Here is a 21,748-nt window from a genome sequence, read left to right on the forward strand (position 1 = left end):
CGATTTTACATTTTGCCATTGCATTAAAAAGCCAGATGTTTGTGGATGTTTTGTTGTGCAGTTGGAATAAGGCTTTTGTCAGTTTCCTTTTTCTGTTGCTACAAGTTACAGATGTACCCACGTCTCATATGCAGTCTACTACTGCTAGAAGTGGTAGATGACTGTAATGTTCAGCGACTTTTCATTGCAACCTGTAGCGATATCACAGGACACCTGTTTTTAAACCAGAGAATAAATTATTCGTGCAAATTATTTTGTGAATCTATGAACGACTATTTGTCAAAATCAACAGAGGAGCATAGAAACAGCTGCTGTGACGTGTCATGTGTTACACACGACAAACAGCGCTGTGCATTTTGAAACAACAGCTTGTCACTGTCTAATTCTGTCTTGTGCTGTATGCCTCGGGCTCGGCTATCTGTAAATCCACAGATACTTGCTGTGGTAACTATGATTTGGTTTGTGGTTTGGGATCTCTCTCTTGATCTGCTTCTATACTCATTGTATTCGTGGTGTTGGGATTATGAAAATGCGAATGTACCAATTTAAGTTTGAGAAACAATCATAGAGCCAGAGAAAAATCTGCGGGATGATGCGTAATGCGTCATCCAGTGGATTTCTGTTGGGACATGGAGGGACGTTTACAACAGTTCATTTACACATTATACCCACATTGTTTTGATACAAAGCTTGTTGAAATTCACAAGTATCCCTTTAATTGATTAATTGTTTGGTCATTAATATGTTAAAAAATGGTGAAAAACGTCAGATAGCATTTCCTAAAGCCAAAAATGACGTCCTCATTTGTCGTGGTTTGTCCACAACCCAAAGATATTCATTTTACTGTCGTAGAGGAGTACAAAAAGCCAGGAAATATTCACATTTAAGAAGCTGTAATCAGAAATGTTTTTACTTTTATTCCTCAAACTAATTGATTGATTATCAAATTAGTTGGCTATTTATAATATAGTTGATAACTAATTGATTATTCGTTGCAGCTCTCCTCTAAACTGCATATTCATCACCTCTCTCCAAAGCCACTAATCAGTCCACAATGGATACTTTTCTCTGAGGAGCTTTAAATATGAATGCTTCTCCAGTTAATAATACATTATTTAAACTGTAGGACGGTCCAATCAGCAGCTGTGGTACATGGTTAGGGTGAAGCATGAGAACCAAAACTTAAAATGGTGATGACCTCAGTGTGAAGTTGAGATGCTTCGTGGCATGTGCAAAGGTTTTATTTACCCCCTTGACTTCTGCTCAGAAATACTTTATTGTACAGATTTTATGCTAAACCCCCAAATCATGATTGGAACTCAATGAATTTGACCCAATTTTTTTTTTAAAAAAAAAGTCACTTAGGGCTGGGCGATTCATCAACGTCATTGATTTTGGAAATTCGTTGATTTGCAAAACGTGCGTCAGCCTGATGATGGCAGCAGAAAACTCCATCCTGCTCACTCTTTGTCTCCACTCAAGCATCATATATAAGGGTTTGCAACACGCTGAATGTGATTATGTTAGCAATAGTCACATAAATTTTCTGCACCATCACTAACTTTATTGTCGTTAATAAATAAATCCATGTTATAACCATTTTAAATTACAAGTCAAGTGTACTTATGCTGTAATGTAATGGATGCTTCGATATGAAAGTTATTAAATTAATGTATCACTGCAGTGTGTCACAGCAATACTTTTGAGTTTGAGATCCACTATTTTTCTGATCAGACATCTGAAAACAAGGGTGTCTTCTCATAGTTAAAATGATTATTAATAATATCATAACACAGAGGTGACATGGAAATTGGACTAATTTAAACAATACCTCTGTTAACATTGTTTTTCAGAGAAGATGATAGAATAAAATGATTGCAATATTAATGAGACAAGTTTTTATTATTTATTTTTTGCTAAATTATTTGTTATATTAATCAAGAGATAAAGAGTAATCTTTAGAATAATTGATGGATAGGCCATTGCATTAGTTGACTAATAGAAAAACAAATTGTTTGATTAATCAATAGGTTCAGCCCTAAAGTCACATTAAATCAATTTTTTGCAGGATAAAAGATGAGCTGCACTGACTCTGGAAAAAAGAAAGAAACAGCCTCAGAAGTTGTTCATGTTCAAATATTCAACCCATTAGCTTGATTGATAGGAGTAACACATTGGAAATCTTCAGTTCAGTGAGGTTTCCCCCAAAAAAGACTGTGTGCAAAGAATAAGGTTAGGTTGAAAGACACCGGGACACAAAGTTTGAAGGGAGCAAGATACAGTGCCAGACTAACCTTTGACACGGCAGAAAATAGCAGAGAACACAGAGTAAAATGCCATCTAAGTCACAGCAGACACCCTTAGAAAGTTTACAGCTGCAGCTTTGAGCCTCTGAGCTGTGGATAAACAAACTTTGCAGAGTCTCCTGAGACATGTGGCTTATGACAGCCTGTTGTCAACTGTCTCACCACTAGAAAGAAAAAAAAATGACAGCATGCAAATGTCCAACTGGCCTTGGGTGAATAAAAAGGGCTTCAGATGTACAACTGGAGGGATGTACGTGTAACAGATGGATGAATGAATGGTTAGGAAAGGTGAGACATAATGGAAAAAAAGGGGAACAGGTGTGTGTGGTGATAAGAGTGGTTAAGAAAAATTAAGTGGAGAAATAGCAACAAAAAAGTGACAAATTAAATGTGAGTGAGTAAAACAGGCAGAGATGGATAGGGGTGACAAAAAGTAGTAAAGTGCATGATTATAAAACAGGATAAAGTAGCTTAGTTAGGAGAAACTCGGCAGGAAGTGGAACCATCAATCAAGACCGTGTGAGCGGCCCACTGGGAATCTGACCAATGTCACGACCCAGCTGTTGCTGTGGGAGACCAAATGAATGTTACACTTAGAGAGGGGAGCCGGCAGTCTGCCACCGAGAGGAAACATTAGAACCATAATGGTGGTTTTGTGCAATTTTCCCCCTGCTTATTAACTACAAATACACATGCTTTATACTAAATTCCTAGTAACCTTGTGATTCATTCGTATGGAAGTCCATATCTGCCAATGTGATGAAAAAAAGATCCTGTAAGTCCTGTAATTACAAGGAAAGACTCTCAAAATAATGACTTGGTATTTAAAATTAATACCAAGTAATTATTTTGAGGTACAGATCTATGTCATAATTATGAGATATTTTTTTATTATTTCAAGATAAGTCTTAATTCTGAGAATGCCTCTCATTATCTTGAGATACTAAGTCATTCTTTGGAGACAAGTGAATATTTTGAAAAATTCTCATTTCATGATAAATAAGTCAAAATTTCCAATACTAAGTCAGTATTTTGGGGTACTAAGCCTTTTTTTTTTTTTTTTTAAAGTTTTTCATTATTTTGAGATACAAAGTTAGGATTTTGAGATAAAAAACCATTATTTTGAGATAACAGGTCATTATTTTGAGATTATGTCATTATCTTGAGCTACTAAGTAATTATTTTTAGATACCAAGTCAATATTTTGAGATACCAAGTTGTTATTTTCAGACACTTAGTCATTCTTTTGAGATAAATAATTATTTTGAGAAAGTTTCTCCTTATTTCATTATAAATCCTTATATTGAGATACTAAGTCAATGTTTTGAGATACCAAGTAATTATTTTGAGATAGTAAGTCATTAATTGAGATAACAAGTCATTATTTCTCTAAAGTTTCTCATTATGATGACTTTAAGGATTTTTTTTTCCATCACATTCACAGAAATGAGCTTCCTTACGTTTGTGAGGTCGGGATGGTGTTTGAACATGAATCTCATGAGAAATGAAAGTTGCTTTAAGTGAAGTTATTAGTCATTAGTTATTAGTATGCCGTTCTATGCAGAGACTGTTTAGGTAAGAATCATTAATAAGTTTACATGCTTATGGAAAACTTACAGTCCATGTTTGACATCTGACATTGATTTTCCTACAGTTTGCTATACTGCAGCTTTCTTTAATGCCCCACTCCAGTGTCTTTGATTGTTGAGATTTTGGCTGCAACTAATAATTAATTTTATTTATCAGGAAAGATTTTTTTTTATTAATCAAACTTTTGATCTATAAATGGTCACAAGACGGTGAATATGCTCATCAGAAGTTGCATCAGTTTAAGGTGCAGTTTTTAAAATAGCTTGTCTAAGAAGATTGAGAGAAAAACAGCTGAAACCAGGAAATTTAAATTCTCTATTTTATTTATTTTTCTAGATATCCAGTTAATTTAGCTCTATTGATGTCAGCATATAACATATATATATTTTGTTTTAAACCTGGAAATAATAATTCAGTGATGGGATTCTTTTTTGTTTCTTCACAAAAACACAGCATTTTTTTCTAAAGAAACTGACCCAATGGAGGTCCAACTCTGTCTAGGATTAGGATTAATTCTAGGAAACCATTTCACTTAAATAGCAGGGTATGAGCACTCAGCTGATGCAGGCGTGTAGCAGTCAGTTATCTCATGGAGGTAAACATGAAGCTGAGAGGACAGTGCAAAGAGTCAAGGGTTAATCATGATGTGCACCTTAATTTTAATTCATTTTACTTACATGATAATTTTTTTTAAAAAAAGTGTTTTCAGTATGCACACCTTGATATTTAACCCTTATAGTTTTCATTTTCCAGGTCATATTCTCACATTTCTGCCTCAGGGGTCACAACCTTTTGGCAGGAGAGTACAACTGTAGACCATTGATAACATTTAAGGGTGGTCCAAACCTGTATGACTTTCTCCTCCTCCTCTCTCTTTTTTCTATCCTCCTCCTCTTGCTTTCTCTTCAGCTCCATCTCTGTTTTCCTGAAATGTTTGAGGAAAAGAAATCCTTACTAAGACTGACAGACAGCTTGTGCTTTCAAACCTTTACATGTGCTTAAATTTCAACCGACAATCCCTCCACTTTTTCATCACTTACATTCTTCTTTCCTCTTCCTCCTGTTTGCGTCGGTCCTCCTCCTTCTCTCTCCTCTTCCTCTCTTTCTCCATTTCCTCCTCGATGCGTTTCAGCCTCTCGATCTCTTCCTCCTCCTGCTTCTTCTTTTGCATTGAGGAGAGCAGCTGCTCGGAGCGTTTCACCAACACCTGGTACTCCGTGTCAATCTCTTTGCGGGTCATCACTGTGGCCTACAGGTCAAGAGAAAGATCAGCATGGGAGGCCATGGTCATAAAATTAAGAAATAATTTAATTTCTTTATCCAAAAACTCAATCGATTCTCAAAGCCATGAGTTGCTTTTAACACCATTATAATAGACTTGGGTAGATTTCCAGTTTTGCTTGTCTGGTGCAGTATACGAGCTTAAAATGGTTTGATCTCATGGAAACAAGCTGAAGTGACATTTGTCATTATGACACCTTTTCGTAAATTCAAAAGTAGCCTACGTCAGCCACCTGTGCTGACAGCATCACAGTGCTACATCCAACTTGTACTGCGTATGTAATCAATGGACTAATGAAGCCAAGAGGGTCTGACAGGCCATGAACCCAGCACAGCCACACACACGCTGTGTGTGATGAGCTGAACTTGTGTTGGACGGCCTGTTTCTATTTATAGGTGACCTGTTGTTCCCTTTAAGTGCTGCGATGGATAAGGATCAGCTGATTCATAAAAGAAAATTGAGGAATTATCTATATGATGCCTCCTTATTTCACGACAAAAAAACAACTTAGGTGTAAACTGTGACATCGTAATTTTACAAACATAGGGAGATCGCAAGTAGGCTCCTCACCCATCCTTTAAGTGGTTGCATCTCCAGTCTGATGTCAAACACACAGCTAATATTTATGTAGTTTGTTGTCAAGATGTGACAGAGGTGCATATTTAATGTATTCAGTGCAAACAAAGAGCTCCAATGTTACTTGACGTAATGTGATGATAGTTGGACGCTCGTATGCTCATCATGTTCCACCTGGGAACGACTGCTGAGTGCATTAAGTTCAGTACACTGGTCTAAGGCTCTTAATATCAAATCATTTTGAAAAAATTTTTAAACCAGTCTAAACCTAATATTAAGTGTTTATTGTCAGAATAACATTTTGTGCTTTCAATGAGATGAGGGAACATTTTGGAGGTGTGACAGCAAGTGCACTTATAGCCTGGCTCACCACACACTCCAGCATTGACACAGACTTCCCATGTGGCAACGAGGGAAGACACTGACAGACACCGTGACTGTCACTTGCACACTGCAGCCACAATGCTCAATTCCCCGCTATACTTGTCAGACAATCAGCGGGGGGAGAGGAGGTCACCGTATTGTGAAGATTCATTAGAGTGAGTCTCTAACAGTGACATGGGGAGGGAAGATGACAGGGTCTTGTCCCCAACGCATAGAGGTCTGAATGACAGCCATCAGCATCTCATGCATTATTCATTTAGAGATGCCGCGCCAGGAGCAATTTCTAAGCACTCAGGACGCCATGAGTGCCGACAGTGGGGCTGCTAATATGCTAACAGAGGACGATGGGGGAGTGGGAAAGGCTGATTGGGGGTCACTGTCAATCAAGATAGCCCGAGAGGACCCTAATCACACCTGTTGAATGCATACAGGTAACTACAGAGGACAAATTTAACACTATTTGGGAGACAGAGCCCAGATATCATGTGGATGTGCTTCTGATGATTTGCCCTACCTATAAGGTCCAATAAGGCGGCTGCTTATTGCACAGGGAGAGCTGGGATTTCACTAACCAAGTTTGATCATTTAGCAAAACAGCCCCTCTAAATTATATTATTGGAGAGGAGAGGACTTCTTCTTCACCTAGCTCTTCTTTTTTATCCGGAGGTGATTGAAATTATTGATTCTGAGAGAAGGAAAGAGAAAAGGGCATAGCGCACTTTGGAAAGGGCATAGTGTGCAACAGACTGGTTGTGTCATGGAGCTACAGGTGTGAATGCAGAGAGCAGTATAAATCTGAGGCAGTCATGCTCAAAGCAAAGTATGTGCTCTGAAATATCTTCCCCAGATAAACACGTTCAAAGACAAACAGCAAAATGTTTCATTGCTCACACTGTACCACCGTGCTCAAAGCACCTGAAAAAAAACTTGACATGAGCAGCTTTAGAATCACCAGAGCAATAATAGCCGGGTAACATGAAAGAGGTGAACACAGACTCGCCTTTATCTTTGCAAACAGTGCATCGATGGAGGCCGCCAGCTCCTGAACCTGTTTGGCCATCTCCTGCTTGCCCTCTGTCAGCCCGCTCACCACCTTGTTGAACCGCTCCATGTGTTTCTTCAGATTTCGAACTTTCACCATGCCATCGATACTATGAAAGAAGTGAAAAATGCAAACTTACATGAATGCGCTATAAACAAATGAGCAAGTCACATGTTTCACTGAAAAATGCTTAACAGAGGTGACAATAGAAGTGAATAAAGGTATACTGTGAAACTAAAAAACAACATAATTATACAGAAGTCATCCCGCTCAGTCATTACTTATGACCCCCTACAAGTGGCAGTGTATTTATCTGCAGACTCTAACCTCTACTTGTATTTTCTTATTTTGTTTTTTGTTTTGCTGTGTTCAGGATGTTCCTGGGGACTTAAGGTAACAACTGGGGGCAAGCAAAATTGCAGCTATGATGCAGAACCGCCCCCCTCCCCAAAATATAGTGACATGAAACACCAAACGCACAAAGCTCATTCTAAAACGAAAGTGAATGTATAGTCAGAGTAAATCTGGACTCTTTACTTCCACTGGCAATATTGATCATAAAAAGTGAAGTAAATAGTTAAGTTACAGAGAAATAAAAAATACATTTTGTAATTCAAATTTTGTATCTTGTGGTAATTGTTCACAGGATTCCCACAGATCCTTAAAAAGTCATAAAAAGCATTAAATTAATTCATCTAAAATAAGGCCTTAATTGGCGTTAAAATGTGTTAAATCAATCTTTCAAAAGTTTTAAAATGCTAAGACGGGAAGTAGGGTATAATGAACCATTTTTTCAGATGTCGCATTGTAAAATCTCCAAAAACTGATAATATCTATTTCTATAAGATTCTTTTTTGGACTTTTGGCCTTTAATGGATAGAACAGACTTAAAGTTAAAGGCGGAGAGAGAGAGGGGGTGACAGGCAGCAAAGGGCTGAGGCCGCAGTCGGACCCACGGCTGCTGCGGCGAGGACACAGTGAGCTACTGAGCCCCAATAATATCTGTTTTTTAAAATGATTTCCTAAATACCTCTTGCATTAACGCCACACAGATCAGAATATAAGAAGATTTTTTGATTATCCTTTTTAAATTTTTATTCCTGTTAACTAAAATGTGTCACACCTAGTTTCAGTTTTTAGTGTCATTTAGTTAACTGTAACAACTTTGGTATAGAAACACATTCGACTGTCCGCTAGTGAGTCACAGAAGCTAGCAGAGCAATTTAGTGGGTCAGGGTGGTGTGTTTGGATCACAGTTGACAAAAACTTTGTTTATGTATCCAAGGCAGCGTGGTTGTGTTCTAACTGACCAATTTTTCCCCCGTGCTCCACTTCCTGACAATAATGCAGATGAGGGAGTCGTAGGTGGAAGCCAACAGTCTTTTACAGCTCTGAACTCGTGATTCCTTGAGCCATGCCCACTGTCTGTTTTAAATCCCCCTCATAACTGCATCCTAACCGCATATTCTGGTTCACTCTGAAATACATCGCAAATTATGACCTTTAACATCTTACAAAGTAGATAAATTATAGTTTGGAATTACACTCCTCATTTTGACCTAAATGCTGTTATAAGATTTATATTCTCATGCATACATACATAGACTGGCAATCACAATCAAAATCAGATTCTAAAAAAAAAAAAAAAGTTCTAAAAACTCATCATCTGGATGGCTGCCTCCACAAAGGCCATTTTTCCAAAAGCAACCCAATACAGAAAGACATGCGGCATTTCCCAAAGCGGTACAGTGAGACATCAGTTCTCCGCAGATGACTTTCAAAGATTGATTTGAACTCCTAAATGCACAGTGTGGGTGAAGCCATCAAAACCCACCAAGCGTGAATCAGTTTAAATAAAAAGCACAAAAGACTTCTGGGTGAGAGGAAAAATAAGAGAGCAAAGGGCACAGACAAACAGAAAGACAGTAAAAATGATGAATGTTTGTGAGGCTGTGCGAGTGTGTGTGTGTGTGTGTGTGTGTGTGTTTGGCACAGAGCCAGGAGGAGACTCACCGTGGCTTATGCTTCCTCTTACACAACCACATGCGGACAGTCTTCTGAATCTTAATGCAGGCCAGAGCTCTGTAACTCATCTTGTTCCGAACTGTTGAAGAGTAGAGAAAAAGGGAGAGGATTCAAATAAAGATGTAGAAAAATGCTGCCTTTTATGAACTGTAACAAGTAGGGATGTCCTGATCAGAAGGATCGGTATGGGGCTTGAGGCATTTTTTAATTGATCAGGATCCGTTATTTTGAGCATGAGCCCCGCACAATCCTTTGTTTACATCAGGTGTCATAAACGGAGAGCATAATTTATGGCAGATATTCCGGTTTTATTGTAATGCTGCCATTCTAGTAAGTAGAAGCTGATTTTTTTTCATGTTCAACTTAAGCTGCTACACCATCTAAAGTGGAATTGAATTGAAACAAAAAAAAATGTTGTTATTTTTATTGAACTAGTTTTAGGCTGTAATGAGCAGCTTTGTGACCAATTATTATTTTTTGTGACTGTGAATGTTAAAGTCCAGCTATAAAAGTACTGTTTTAGTGGAATTGTAATCACATTATTTTGTGTTCTATACTTTTATCACAATTCTGCACTAAGTGGATTTGTGAACAATTTCTGAAGACACGCCACTTTGTTAATTTGTTGATTTGTTACAAAAACAAAAACTACGCTCATTGGCATTGTGATAAGAGCCATTTAAAAATATTTTGAGTCTGTTTACTTTTTTATTTTTGTAAAGCTATTAATGTGGCAATCATATACACTGCATTGATTTTAATAACTTTATAACACCTGAAGTGTGCACTCTGCAGTTGTGTTATCCAGGTAAATAAAAGTATTGGATCAGGACTTAGTATCGGCAGATACTCAATATCAATGACTCAGAGTGGGATTGGGGGCAAAAAAACTTGATCACGACATCCCTAGTTACAAGACCTTTATTGCCTGTCAGCCCCCATCACTCTCTCCCCTCTCATTATCTGACTTCTCTTCACCTTGTCTCTTTAATTAAGACAAAAAAAAAAACCCTAGAAGAAACTTACATGTATAATATATGATACAAAACATTATAACAAGAACTTAACTTTTAAAGATAAAATTTAAAATGCTACAGAACCATGCTACAGCCAATGTTTCAGCTATGTATGAACTGCTATAAAGGGTAAAATTGATCAGGCACAAAATCAAGTAGTGCAGAATGTCTTACATACACTTTATCTCCCTCACACTCTCACACACACACATAAACGAAAGCGCGATAATAAGGTGAGGTGTTGAAGGAAATAAATGACCAGGGACCAGGGACATACATTTCCTCAGGTCATTTATGCAAAAAAATGTGTGGTCAAGCATAGGCAGCGTTCTCTTATAACTAATGTAATTTCATTTGATGCATCCCACACAAATAAGCAGAAGCCAGCGTGCACTTTGTTAAATGGTGGGAATCAATAACTTGGCATAGAGCGTAATGGTTCAAGGAACTGCTTTTAGAGTACTATTCCATATTGCTAGAGGCTGCAGCTCTAAATATTCAGAATGAATGGAAATGCGTGAAATGTGATTTAGTATAGCCATCAGAGCTAAATAATAAAACTGTGAGGAAATGACAAAGCATCTTATACATCATGCACTGGAAAGTGAAATGACCGACCAAGAAAAATAACTTGTGCTACTGGCCTTTCTTCAATTATTCTTTTTTTTTTTTTCAAACTTCATCTGCAGTTTTTGTGTGAAGGTCTCGTGCGATGTAGATATGGACAGTATTGGAGACTGGCATCACCTCTCTGAAAGGACTGACTCTGACTGAGTGGCATATGGCAGCATGATGACAGACACACAAATATTACATCTGGCTATAGACAGAATCTCAATGTTTATTTACAGTAACTTCCGGGTATTTAAAAAAATAAAATAAAATAATTAAACGTGCCTGGACGTCCTCCAGTGCGCCCATGGAGAGACTAATTCATAGGAGGAACAAGTATTCTCAAAAATGATTTGAGAATCTGCTTTTCGAACAAGTATTCTTATATTTTATTTAGAATCTGAATTTCAGTATGATTGTTGTTTACAAACCAAACTGAACCAAACTGAGAGATCATTTTTGTTTAGTTTTTACTATATGAATATTGAATGGGGACCGCATTTATGTTGACATATACAACTAAAACACTGTTTGCTGCAATTGCATGTTCTTGAAATTAATGATAAAATGTTCTCAGAATTTTTGTCATACTGTCAGGAAAATTGAAGACCAACAACTTTTATGTATTGATAAGGTTTAATTTTGAGGCAGTTAAAGCCTACTGCAGTGCAGCTTTAACTCTTTTGATGTACTGATATGTGGGCATATGTAATGGTCTTTTTTTCAAGATTATTTTTGGGGGCTTTTATTGCCTTTAATGGACAGGACAGTTTAAAGTGTGAAAGGGAGAGAGAGAGAGGGGGCGACATGCAGCAAAGGGTCAAGGCCGGAATCGAACCCACAGCCACTGCGGTGAGGATACAACCTCTGTATATGGGGCGCCGCTCTATCCACTGAGCCAACCAGGCGGTAAATAGTTAGTATTTAGGCTGCTTGAGTTACACATCACAAGTTCTGTTCAGTCGATTCAACCCACGTTTGATGACGGACAGGCTGCACCACTGGACCTTCTTCCAGCGGCTGCAAACCAGCCACGTGTTGACTTTCTTTAGCAGCTCTGCAAGGTGGTCTGGATCAGACTTCATGATCTGGTCAAACTCTGCAAACTGATGCACACACACATACACAAAAACACATATTAAGCTGTAATTCATGGCATATTTGTAAAGTTATGCACGATGATCTGCAACATTAATGTTTCATGATTCTGCTGACGTCTCTGTACCTTCCCTGGGCGGAAGAACACTCTTGTCAATCCAAACTTGAAGTCATTGTCATTTAGTCCCAGGGCTTTGAACAGAGCCTATAGAGGAATAAATTCACATTCAGTGACACAAAAATATTCTATATTTTTTTAAAAAAGAAGAATTTCTGTAATCCCACCTTGCAGAAGAGTCGTGGATTCAGGCGTGTGAGCTTGTCAGGCATGTACTGTTTATACATGTTGTAGAGCTCATGAAAGGGGGCTCTGGAGGGGAAACCCCCCTGCATCAGATCCAACACTGACACCATGCCTGATCAAGAAAAACACATAAAGAAAGGAAAAGAGGTCTTGACATATAAAGGGCTATTGAAGAGAAACAGGATTACCTGAGGAATAACATTACACACAGTCAAAGGTGAACTACTGTCAGTTTATCAGAGGAACATTAAGCACTTGAAAAACAACCTGAAATCTGTTAGGTTACACTCAATATACACTGTTCTGTTTCATTCCTGACACCTAATTAATGTCTGATGTGTGTTTGTGTGTGCATGCAAGTGAGAATGCAATGCATGGATTAACTATGTAACTTTAATGTAATCACAAAGGCTGTTGCAGGGCCATATTAATTTCAGCATCAATCACAGTGGCACTATGCATTGACGTCAAAATACATAATTTAGCGTTGTGAAGGAACATGAAGAATAAACAGATGTCCACTTCCATCATAGTCCATGCCCCAAGTGAAGGTGTAACACATTTATAAAAACATCAAAGTTTTGTAATGTGACAAGAAAACTGTCTAAACATTTATGATGTTGTACAGTGCCAAACAAGGACAAACTGCAGTGAACTATAGTATAATATATAAAGCCAAGGGCCTCCAAAGGTTTTTTCAGTCACTACATTTTAACATAATTCAACCTTTGTGGGAGGTAGTGGAAAGAAATGTTACATCCTGCATTTCTTCAAAACCCAAGGCTTTCCTTTTTGAAGAAAGGTCCAATACAATTCACATACTGAGGTTCTTGTCATATTAATATATAGAAATATGTCATGTTTTAGTATTGTCATCCATCTCCTGTATTTAATGCATGGGCAGATTTTGAGACAATGGGCCCCTGAGCACAGACATGCACTACCTCTCTGAATAAGGAGCAAGGCACACAGACGTTATAGCTTTTCAGCCTCTTTTTGTTTTTGTCATGCATCTCTTTGCTGTTGTAATCTAACTCTCAGTGCCTTAGTCTCTGTGATTATTTTGTTTTTCTTTGTAGTCATTTTGTGTCTCGTTGTGGTTGTTTTGCCCCTTTTTGTAGTTGTTGTGAGTCTCTTTTTGTCTCTTTGTCGCTGGTTTGCCTCTCTTTGTAGTCATTTTTGTCTCTTTGTGGTAAGTACATGTTAATTTGAATGACATTTTGCAGTCGAAGTTCAGGGCACCCCCTGACAATATGGGCCGCTAGGTTTGTGCCTGTTTCTGGTCCTACCTGAGCACTGCAGCTGTGAGAGAATCAGAGCTCCTTCAAACTTGTGGCTGACCATCTTCAGGTTGGGTTTTACACAGCGGATGAAACTGGAGCCCTGTGCATGCAAAGAGTTATAAGTAGTGATTGATCTGGGCAGGAAAGTACCAGATAGAACTGACTTTTTACTGATATTTTACTTACAGTACTGCGAAGCTTTTCCAGCAGCAGGTTCAGCTGGGTCTGTGTGTGCAAGTAGATGACAGTTAATGCTTATTGGTTTATTTATAACATTTACAATGAAGGTAGGCTGAATGGACATTTTATATGAGGAAGGGAAGGGAGCAACCAGAGCTAACAGTCATGCCAGGACAAAGGCAAGGCACTGCATTTGTATAGCATTCTGCAATAACAAGGAAATTAAAAGTGCATGAAGGGCATTAAGACAAGATCTAAAACAAACATGAGGCAAAATAAAAAATAAGTAAAATAAAATAAAAAAATATTATCATGCTTAGGATTTAAAAGGAATAAAACAAAGTAAAGCAGACCTGTCCCAGACAATCTGAAACACCTACAGCCGTCTGGTCAGCGTTATAGTAGTTGAGCCTTCTGAAGATAAATGCATGGACAATTTTTTCCTTTATTTCTTGATATACTCTTCGGGTGATAGAAAGCTGATTTTGGAATTGTCTTAATGTGAATGTTAAAATAAAGTTCTCGGTCCCCGACTACACCGAGATTTTTGTGGCCTTTAATGCTAGAAACTAAAGCTGATCGTTGAAAAGAAAAGATATGAAAAGATATTTGGTGTGGTTGTTTAACGTGATCTGTGCTCTTGAGAACATGTAGATGCTAAATAGAAGAGGCCTCAGAATGGAGCTGTTTGGGACTTCATGTCATGTTTCTACGCTGCTAATAGTGTTATATAAATAAGTATATCATCTGTATAATTATGATGGAGTATTTTGTTGTGTTGTTGTTTTTCATCTTCAATAAAAGATGCCCCAGGATGGAACCCTGGTGGACTCCACGTAATTTTTGTATGCACAGATGTGCAAGCACAGATAAACAAAACATAGTTTATGTCCTTCAAATAGGCCTCCCACCAGTTTGATTCTGTGCAAGAAAGTCAAAATCAGTTTTCCAGTCTGTCTAGGAACATGTTGTGGTCGGTTGTATCGAATTCAGCACTGAGATCTAATAATACAAAGACGCAAACACTGTCTGTGTTTAAGTGGATGAAATTACAGACCTTGACAAGAATCTTAAATTTCACATCACATCTCTCAGGCTGCTCATTTTGACAGTATATATTTATCTTAACATATTTCCTGCTATTGAAAATAAGACCACATTTCCTCTGTCTATAACAAATTCTAGTTATTAGAGGCTTTCTGAAACACTCACACATCATCTTTGTGCTTCAGGCCATGTCTGATGCATTAGTGATGAAAGCAAAGAAGCTACATTAGTTGCAAAGAAACCGTTGGAGTCCGAGGCTGGGGTTTTATTTTTTGGTTGATGCTGAAACATAAGACACACAGCTTAAAGTTGTGTATTTTCTGGCTTGCTCAGCAAACTTTTGTGAGAAAGCCGGAGTGTTTTATTCTTTCTTTCTCTATTTTTTCACTCCTCCTGTTTTCTCACTCCTCTCTATTATACCTCAAGCTGACTTTATCCAGCTTTATCCACCAAGGAAGGTTTTCTCAGAGGAAAAACGTGGGAGGCTGAGGGAAATCTAAGAGGGAAACCCTGAATACGGAGGAGAACAAGGGATGGAATGAAGAGTGGAAAGGTGGAAGAGGTCAAGAGATTATAGTTAGAAAAGTCTGGAAAGAAGCTTAAAAGATAAAGAGTGCTGAGAAATATCTAACGAAATTCTTCACTTTTAAATTGTTAAACAAGACTGTTGAGCAGCAAATTAATGTATTCCCAGTAGTAAGTCTACATTATTGCAGCTACATGATTTTCCCTGGACAACCAAGTATCAAATTTAACATGTTCTATTTTTAATTTGGACTACATATTTTACAGTTAGGCAAAGCCTATATAAAGTGTATAGAATAAGATAAAGCTATTCAATTTACATGTCACTGACAATAAAAGATGTTAGAAACTACAATAACATAAAATACTGTAGCATCTAAGTTTCTTAAATTCAGTATATTAATTATTAATACGAAAGAATAAAAGTATATTTGCTTATTTTTATTTGTGACAGTGAAATTTCAAAGTATAAACTAGCAAATTGTATTCAATTCTATTTATGTTCAGGGACTAACAATCAAAAATGACAAATTTTAACGTTAACTCTGACCTTGAACTTGTTACCAACGCTGATGAAGCTGAGTTTCCCCGCCTTCTGTTTGGAGTCTTTGTTGGTGATTGAGTTCTCAAACAGCTCTCGAACAAATCTGTCTTTCGATTCAGACACTAAGCTCTCCAGGGACATGTGGAGGGCATCGTTATTCTTCTCCACAAACCGTGTCTGTGGACGAACACATGCAAATGCATACATTTATGTTAAAGCAACTTATTATTGTTTTTGTTATTTTCTCTTTCTTGGTAAAAAAATATGTGACAAAAAGAATGACACACACATACAAACACACATAGAACATTAATAAGAAAGATGTAACGAGCAGACATGCGAACTATAACATAAAGGTGATGATGTATGTGATGATTTGATGAGAGACCGGGTGCAGAGTTTAGATGAGATGAGGTAGGTAGTGTTGATGTTTGGATTAGAGGCAGATATGTATATGTGTATAGTACAGGTGGGACAAAACATCAATATTGTGATATATCACGAGACTTCCTCTTGCAAGATGTTATCGATATACTGGCGCCAAATATTGATATTTTCATTAAAATATCTAAACATCCCCCACATTTGGCCTGTTACCATTTTGATTTACCAGACTTACTACTTCATGGTTCTGCTTGGTGGAGCTTATCAAATGAATGAGGGTAAAAGTGAACGAAAGAGTAACCAAAAAAGAGCAGAAAATGGTGGAAAGCAGCGGAAATAAATCTGGAGACTTCGGCTCACACTGCCTGCATGAGCTGAGCATGTGCATTGCAGAGCCTTTTGTTTTTCATTTCGGCATTAACATATAAGAGCAGCCATATCACCAGTGCAAGCAGCACTGCTCAGGCATTGCTCAGCTGTGGCATATTTACAGAAAGGGAGCCTCGCTAATTTATAGCGCACTCCATGCATTGTGACAGTCATACGAGGGCATCATATTTTAGCTGTAATAATAAGACGATTAACTGATTGACTTAGATTTTCTGTATTGACTAGTGAGCTTTAGTTGGCATTAACTGTAAGTTACTTCACTGTCTTATGTAACTGGTAGTGTGTGAATGTGAGTACCACCCAGCCTCAACATCCCTATATCATAAGCTCTGTGTTAAGAATAACCGTTTCATAGCAGACTGCTCCGGCAAAGTGCCTGATGATAAAGCCTTCGTCATCCCGCAGATTCCTGTGAATGGTCAGCTTCGACTTCCTGGGAACCTAAGTGGGAGAGGGAGAAAGCAAATCGAATGTAATGACAGTGCTAAAACACATATATATTGATTTCCCTCTAATCCTATCCATCACCGTCTCTACAGCAGAATCATGTTTATCCACACCACTATTGAATCAGGAGGGCTGGTTTGAAGAGTGAAACATTTCAATCCATAAATGCAGTGAAATCCAGCAGAAAAGCCAGAATCTTGCAATAAATATGGGTGTATTCTCAAAAACTCTGTACAAGGTAATTTGTAGTTATTTCACATGTTTACTTGCAAGGAAATAATAAGGACATTTTCAATGCTACATTCATTTTATCTGGCTCAAGTATTACAAAGGAACCCAAAAATCCATTACCAAAAACACTTAAAGAAAGAAAAAAGCAGGGGCACCAAGTATTTTTAAGCTCCATTAGCTTCATCAGTGAGGGGAACCATAATAAATTACTCTTAAAGTGTGAAAGCTGTATAGCAGAAATGTTAGCTTACAGCATATTTAAGCACTTTAGATTAAGATTAATGTCTTTCAGCCTATTAAATGTATAGAGTAGTCCTTATTTGAGCAATAACTCTCCCTGCAGTGGAGTGTGGCTGCAGCCAGCCAACTCTAATCTTAAGCTTGAATTGGTGTCAAGGCTTCATTTCTAAACGGATTTCATGCTTGCAGAGATACAGGCAGAGTGACAAACAATAGCAACAATGACAGAGACAGAAGGGGGGATTGAGACTGTGCGTCATTCACCAAACTGCTGTTACGAACAGAGAGAGTAAAAATGATCACAATGACAAAACCAGTGTGCGGTTACATCACCACATCACGTCTCACAAAAGAACTTCGTGCACAAAGAAAGAGAATAATAGGAGAATACAGGAGGGAAGGCAAAAAGCAGACGGAGAGAGAGAATAAGAACGAGAGAGGGAGGGAGAGGCACAGAGAGCACAGCTAAGAGGTCTGACCGTCAGTCTGAAGTGGTCTTTATGTTTGCTGTGAACAGCCAGTGCAAAGTGTTGGTCGCTGGGCTGAGGGAGACGATTCTCTTCATCCAAAATGTCCAGAATTCCCACCAGCTTTGCTTCCACTAGGTCTGGAAACAACAATTAAATATGTATCAGCAACATTATTATGATTCAGATTTAAAGATATACCGAGCAGGATTTTCCTAGAAAAACAATTATAGATCTATATAGAAGCAATCCCTCTCATTCATCACTTATGTCACACTAGAAGTGTGTGGTGGTGATTTTTCTGCAGAGATTCTGCTTCTATTTTTTATCTTCGTATGTTTTGTGTTGGGGGGTTGATGACTTTTGCTTGTGAGCGTATTTACAAACAGTATTGGGATATTCTGGACAGTATGCCTTTAAGGATGTATTACAGTGCTGGAAAGATTTTTTTTTTCATAAAACTTGTATATGCAGTACACATGCAAGTACTTATGACAATGGTGCTATATAACAGAGAAAACAGAGAAAAACTTACAACTACCAAAATGCACCACCCTGGTCAAATAAATGAGCCCACTGGTGGATGACGTAGTGCCAGCTTGTTCTTATTAAGATAGGAAACAATTTGGTGGCAGGGGTTGTAACAAACAATCTAATAATAATTCATAATTGATAAGGAAATACTATATGCAGTACAGGCAACAGCCGTAGAGCCAGAGAAAATCTGGCAGATTTGAGCTGGGAGATCTAGACACTGGTAAGATTGAAGGAAGTTCACCATAGTTTATTTACATATACTACCCATATTGTTATGATACAAATCTGGTTGAAAATCCTCAGTATTATTTTGAGTACTGCTTTATAATGTGCAGCGAAGCTCCAGCATGAAAAGTAATGCCTAGGATGCCACAACATAACCTTAAGTACTTCATCAAGTTCAGCATCACATGCTTTTAGACATACTGACGGGCAACAACAAACAGAAAAAATCCCTGCTGAGGTATTTAGGAATGGGTGAGATGGGAACCACAGTGGTCATTATTATACAAAAGTTATAAAAGCACTAAACAATTCAGTTTATGACATTTATTGGAAATTTTCACTGTTTACTGTTTCTGGATGTGAATATTCAAGGCACAAAACATGCTCATCAGGATGCTCATTTAACCATATTTCTGAATTATTCATGCAGCATGCTGTTTGGAATATAATCTAATAGCCAAGGACCTCAAAAAAAAAAAAATCTGCATGCACAAGCACCTGTGCATAAATCCTGAAGATTGATGAGTGAATTAATGGCCAACCCAAACGGTCATTTGCAAGTCATAAATGTTATTCACGGCTGTCAGTTAACCTCGCACCTGAATAATCACAGCCTTTGAAATACAAATCAAACTGCTTCACCTTGATACACTGACTATTTCATCCCATTAATTCGAGGATTCACTCGAGGACAGACACAACAAAAACAAGGGAGTGTTATTTCGCCAGGCTTCCCGATGCACAAAAGAGACCATAAAACCCACAAATACTCATTACGCCTGCTCCCTTCAGACACATGGATATGCCATCTCCTTGGATAATGAGAAGTTGGTATTTTTGTCCCCCTGACAGGTGTATTTTCGCTGTTCTGACGTGTAGCCCAGAGCACAAGAAATGGCCCAAATGAATGCCATGCTGGTAAGCTGACGTTACACTTGAACCAACGTCAGTGCACTTGCAGTGTGTGGGCTAAAGAGACAGCCACATTTGCGCTTGCAGAAGCCCTCAAAGGCCACACTTCACCTTAATGATGTCCCTGAGTGTCACTCGATGCTCCAGTTTTCCCCTCCAAAGAACACCCATAGTGCATATACATGCAGATATCAATACACATACTCAGACACAGCTTTAACACTGATTTCGGTAATCTGAAACTGGCCTCTTATCGGTGAAATGTTATTTATTTAGCTGCAAGATTTAGCTGCAGAGTGAGCGCTCCTCACTTTCACACTGCTCTTAAGTACAGGTTGCTGTGGACATGGAGGCTGCCCGCAGGAAGAGAGGCCCCATCAGGCTTCAAGCTAACATTTCCTTTTGCCGTCTACGTAGAGGTGATAAATTTACAGCTTACAGCAACTTAACACGATGCGGTCTCTGGCTTTTGTTTGATAGTGTCTGCAGAAATTGTTGTTGCACATTTCTGATTTATTGTTAGTGTTGTTAGCTTGTTTACTGTATTAAATGAACGTCACTGTCACCCTAAACATCATATAGAACCCTGTTCAAACTCATAAACTCTTCATGTTAAAAAAGGAACGAACAGTTGAATATTTGTATTGAGCAGCCAAATCTGATTGGATGGACATAATTTTGAGTCTGGCACAGCATTACTATGTAGATATAAATGGCTCATTCTAAGGTAACAAAAACATAGCAATTCTTGTTTTTAGGTGATTAAACACTAAAGAAAATACTTAATATATTGGATTCGATTTCTGTAGCTATATATCCCCCAAAATCCTACTTACTGAACCTTTAAGTTAAAAATATATATACCCATAATAAAAACATACGAACAACATTTAAAGATGAATATAAATATTAACAGTTATAGAGAAGGTGTGTGCTCAGGCCTGTGATTTAGAATAAAATTCTATAGCAAACGTTGAAAAGAAACAGTACTACAACCTCATAGCTGCTCAAGCAGATATGTAATGACAGCCTGCCATACACTGCTAAAATTAGGGACACATGATAATATTGGCACGTCATTGTCATCCTGAAATATGGGAATCGGCAAATATGCTGATTTTTTGTGATATCACAAACCAATAGAGTAGGATGACGTTTTTTTGTTTTTAGACTAAATGATCACAAAATGAGGCAGGGAAAAAATGTATATATCTGTCTGTACTTCTTATGGGCCAAATGAGTTGTTGTATCAGCATATCAGATATTGGCAAAAAATCCAACATCTTGCAACCTTGATCAAATTGGCTGTCTCGGGACCTCATAGAGCAAGTCCTATCTTTTCTAGCTTAAAAAATGGTATTGTATCTCTGATCCAGTGTTTAAAGCAGGAGGTGGGGGTGTGAGGGAGGTAGCCTGCTTCCAATTAAGTAATATGAGTCTTCTGGCTAAGAGTGATGTAAGCAATGCAATTTGACTGTACCTTGGGGAGATGATTGTCCTCACACTGAATACTAAAAATGGCTGTAAGAGGATTTGGATCTATTTTTCTTTCAAGTATTTTGCATAGGGCTTCAAAAAAAGGAGGACCAGTAACCTGAGAGCCTTAGGCAAAACCAAAATGAATGAGCTAGTGCTGCAGGTAAATTTGAGTTATTTTTTATTTTTCAGGGAAATAGTAAATTTTAAAGCTGTGGAGTTTTAGTATCAACAGGGTGCAAGGAGGGAGGAAGTTGATATAAGCCTACCTATGCAGTCCTGGTTGTCAACATAATGCACCTCATTCACTCCCAGGCCTTCCTTTTGATACAGCTCTTGCTCCTGCATAGAAGAGGCCACAAATGAAAAATTAGTTTACACTTCTCTAAGTGGCTTCATAACATCATCCACCTTAAAAAGCAAACAAAAAACACCAAACCGACAATACACAATTAATGAGAATGAGGCTTAAACCAGAATTGTGGCGCATTAATTGGAGACCTTGGAAGAGAATAACGTTAAGAGATCACAGGAGAGAAACACGTCTCATCGTGTCCCTTGAGAAATTAGCATTCTAATGAGAGAGCGCAGGAGAGGGGAAAATATAAGTGAGAAAACAGACACG

General features: G+C 38.0%; 1 protein-coding gene across 2 annotated transcripts in view; it reads right to left on the reverse strand.

Moving 5' to 3' along the window:
- The window catches only part of myo6b (myosin VIb), a 53,583-nt gene that overhangs the window by 12,853 nt on the left and 18,982 nt on the right, over positions 1–21,748 (reverse strand). For both annotated transcript variants that reach the window (XM_088087949.1, XM_042500686.2), the window contains exons 15-27: positions 21,393–21,465; positions 17,986–18,113; positions 16,934–17,029; positions 15,821–15,991; positions 13,705–13,743; positions 13,525–13,618; positions 12,217–12,347; positions 12,059–12,136; positions 11,810–11,939; positions 9,194–9,284; positions 7,139–7,289; positions 4,937–5,145; positions 4,743–4,821 (exon numbers count right to left, since the gene is read on the reverse strand). In XM_088087949.1, coding sequence (XP_087944075.1) covers positions 4,743–4,821; positions 4,937–5,145; positions 7,139–7,289; positions 9,194–9,284; positions 11,810–11,939; positions 12,059–12,136; positions 12,217–12,347; positions 13,525–13,618; positions 13,705–13,743; positions 15,821–15,991; positions 16,934–17,029; positions 17,986–18,113; positions 21,393–21,465 — 1,470 coding nt within the window. The remainder of the gene's footprint in view (positions 1–4,742; positions 4,822–4,936; positions 5,146–7,138; positions 7,290–9,193; positions 9,285–11,809; positions 11,940–12,058; positions 12,137–12,216; positions 12,348–13,524; positions 13,619–13,704; positions 13,744–15,820; positions 15,992–16,933; positions 17,030–17,985; positions 18,114–21,392; positions 21,466–21,748) is intronic.

This window comes from Plectropomus leopardus, chromosome 14, assembly GCF_026936395.1.
Source record: "Plectropomus leopardus strain MGB_pleo_1.0 chromosome 14, ASM2693639v1, whole genome shotgun sequence".
NCBI classification, from domain to species: domain Eukaryota; kingdom Metazoa; phylum Chordata; class Actinopteri; order Perciformes; family Serranidae; genus Plectropomus; species Plectropomus leopardus.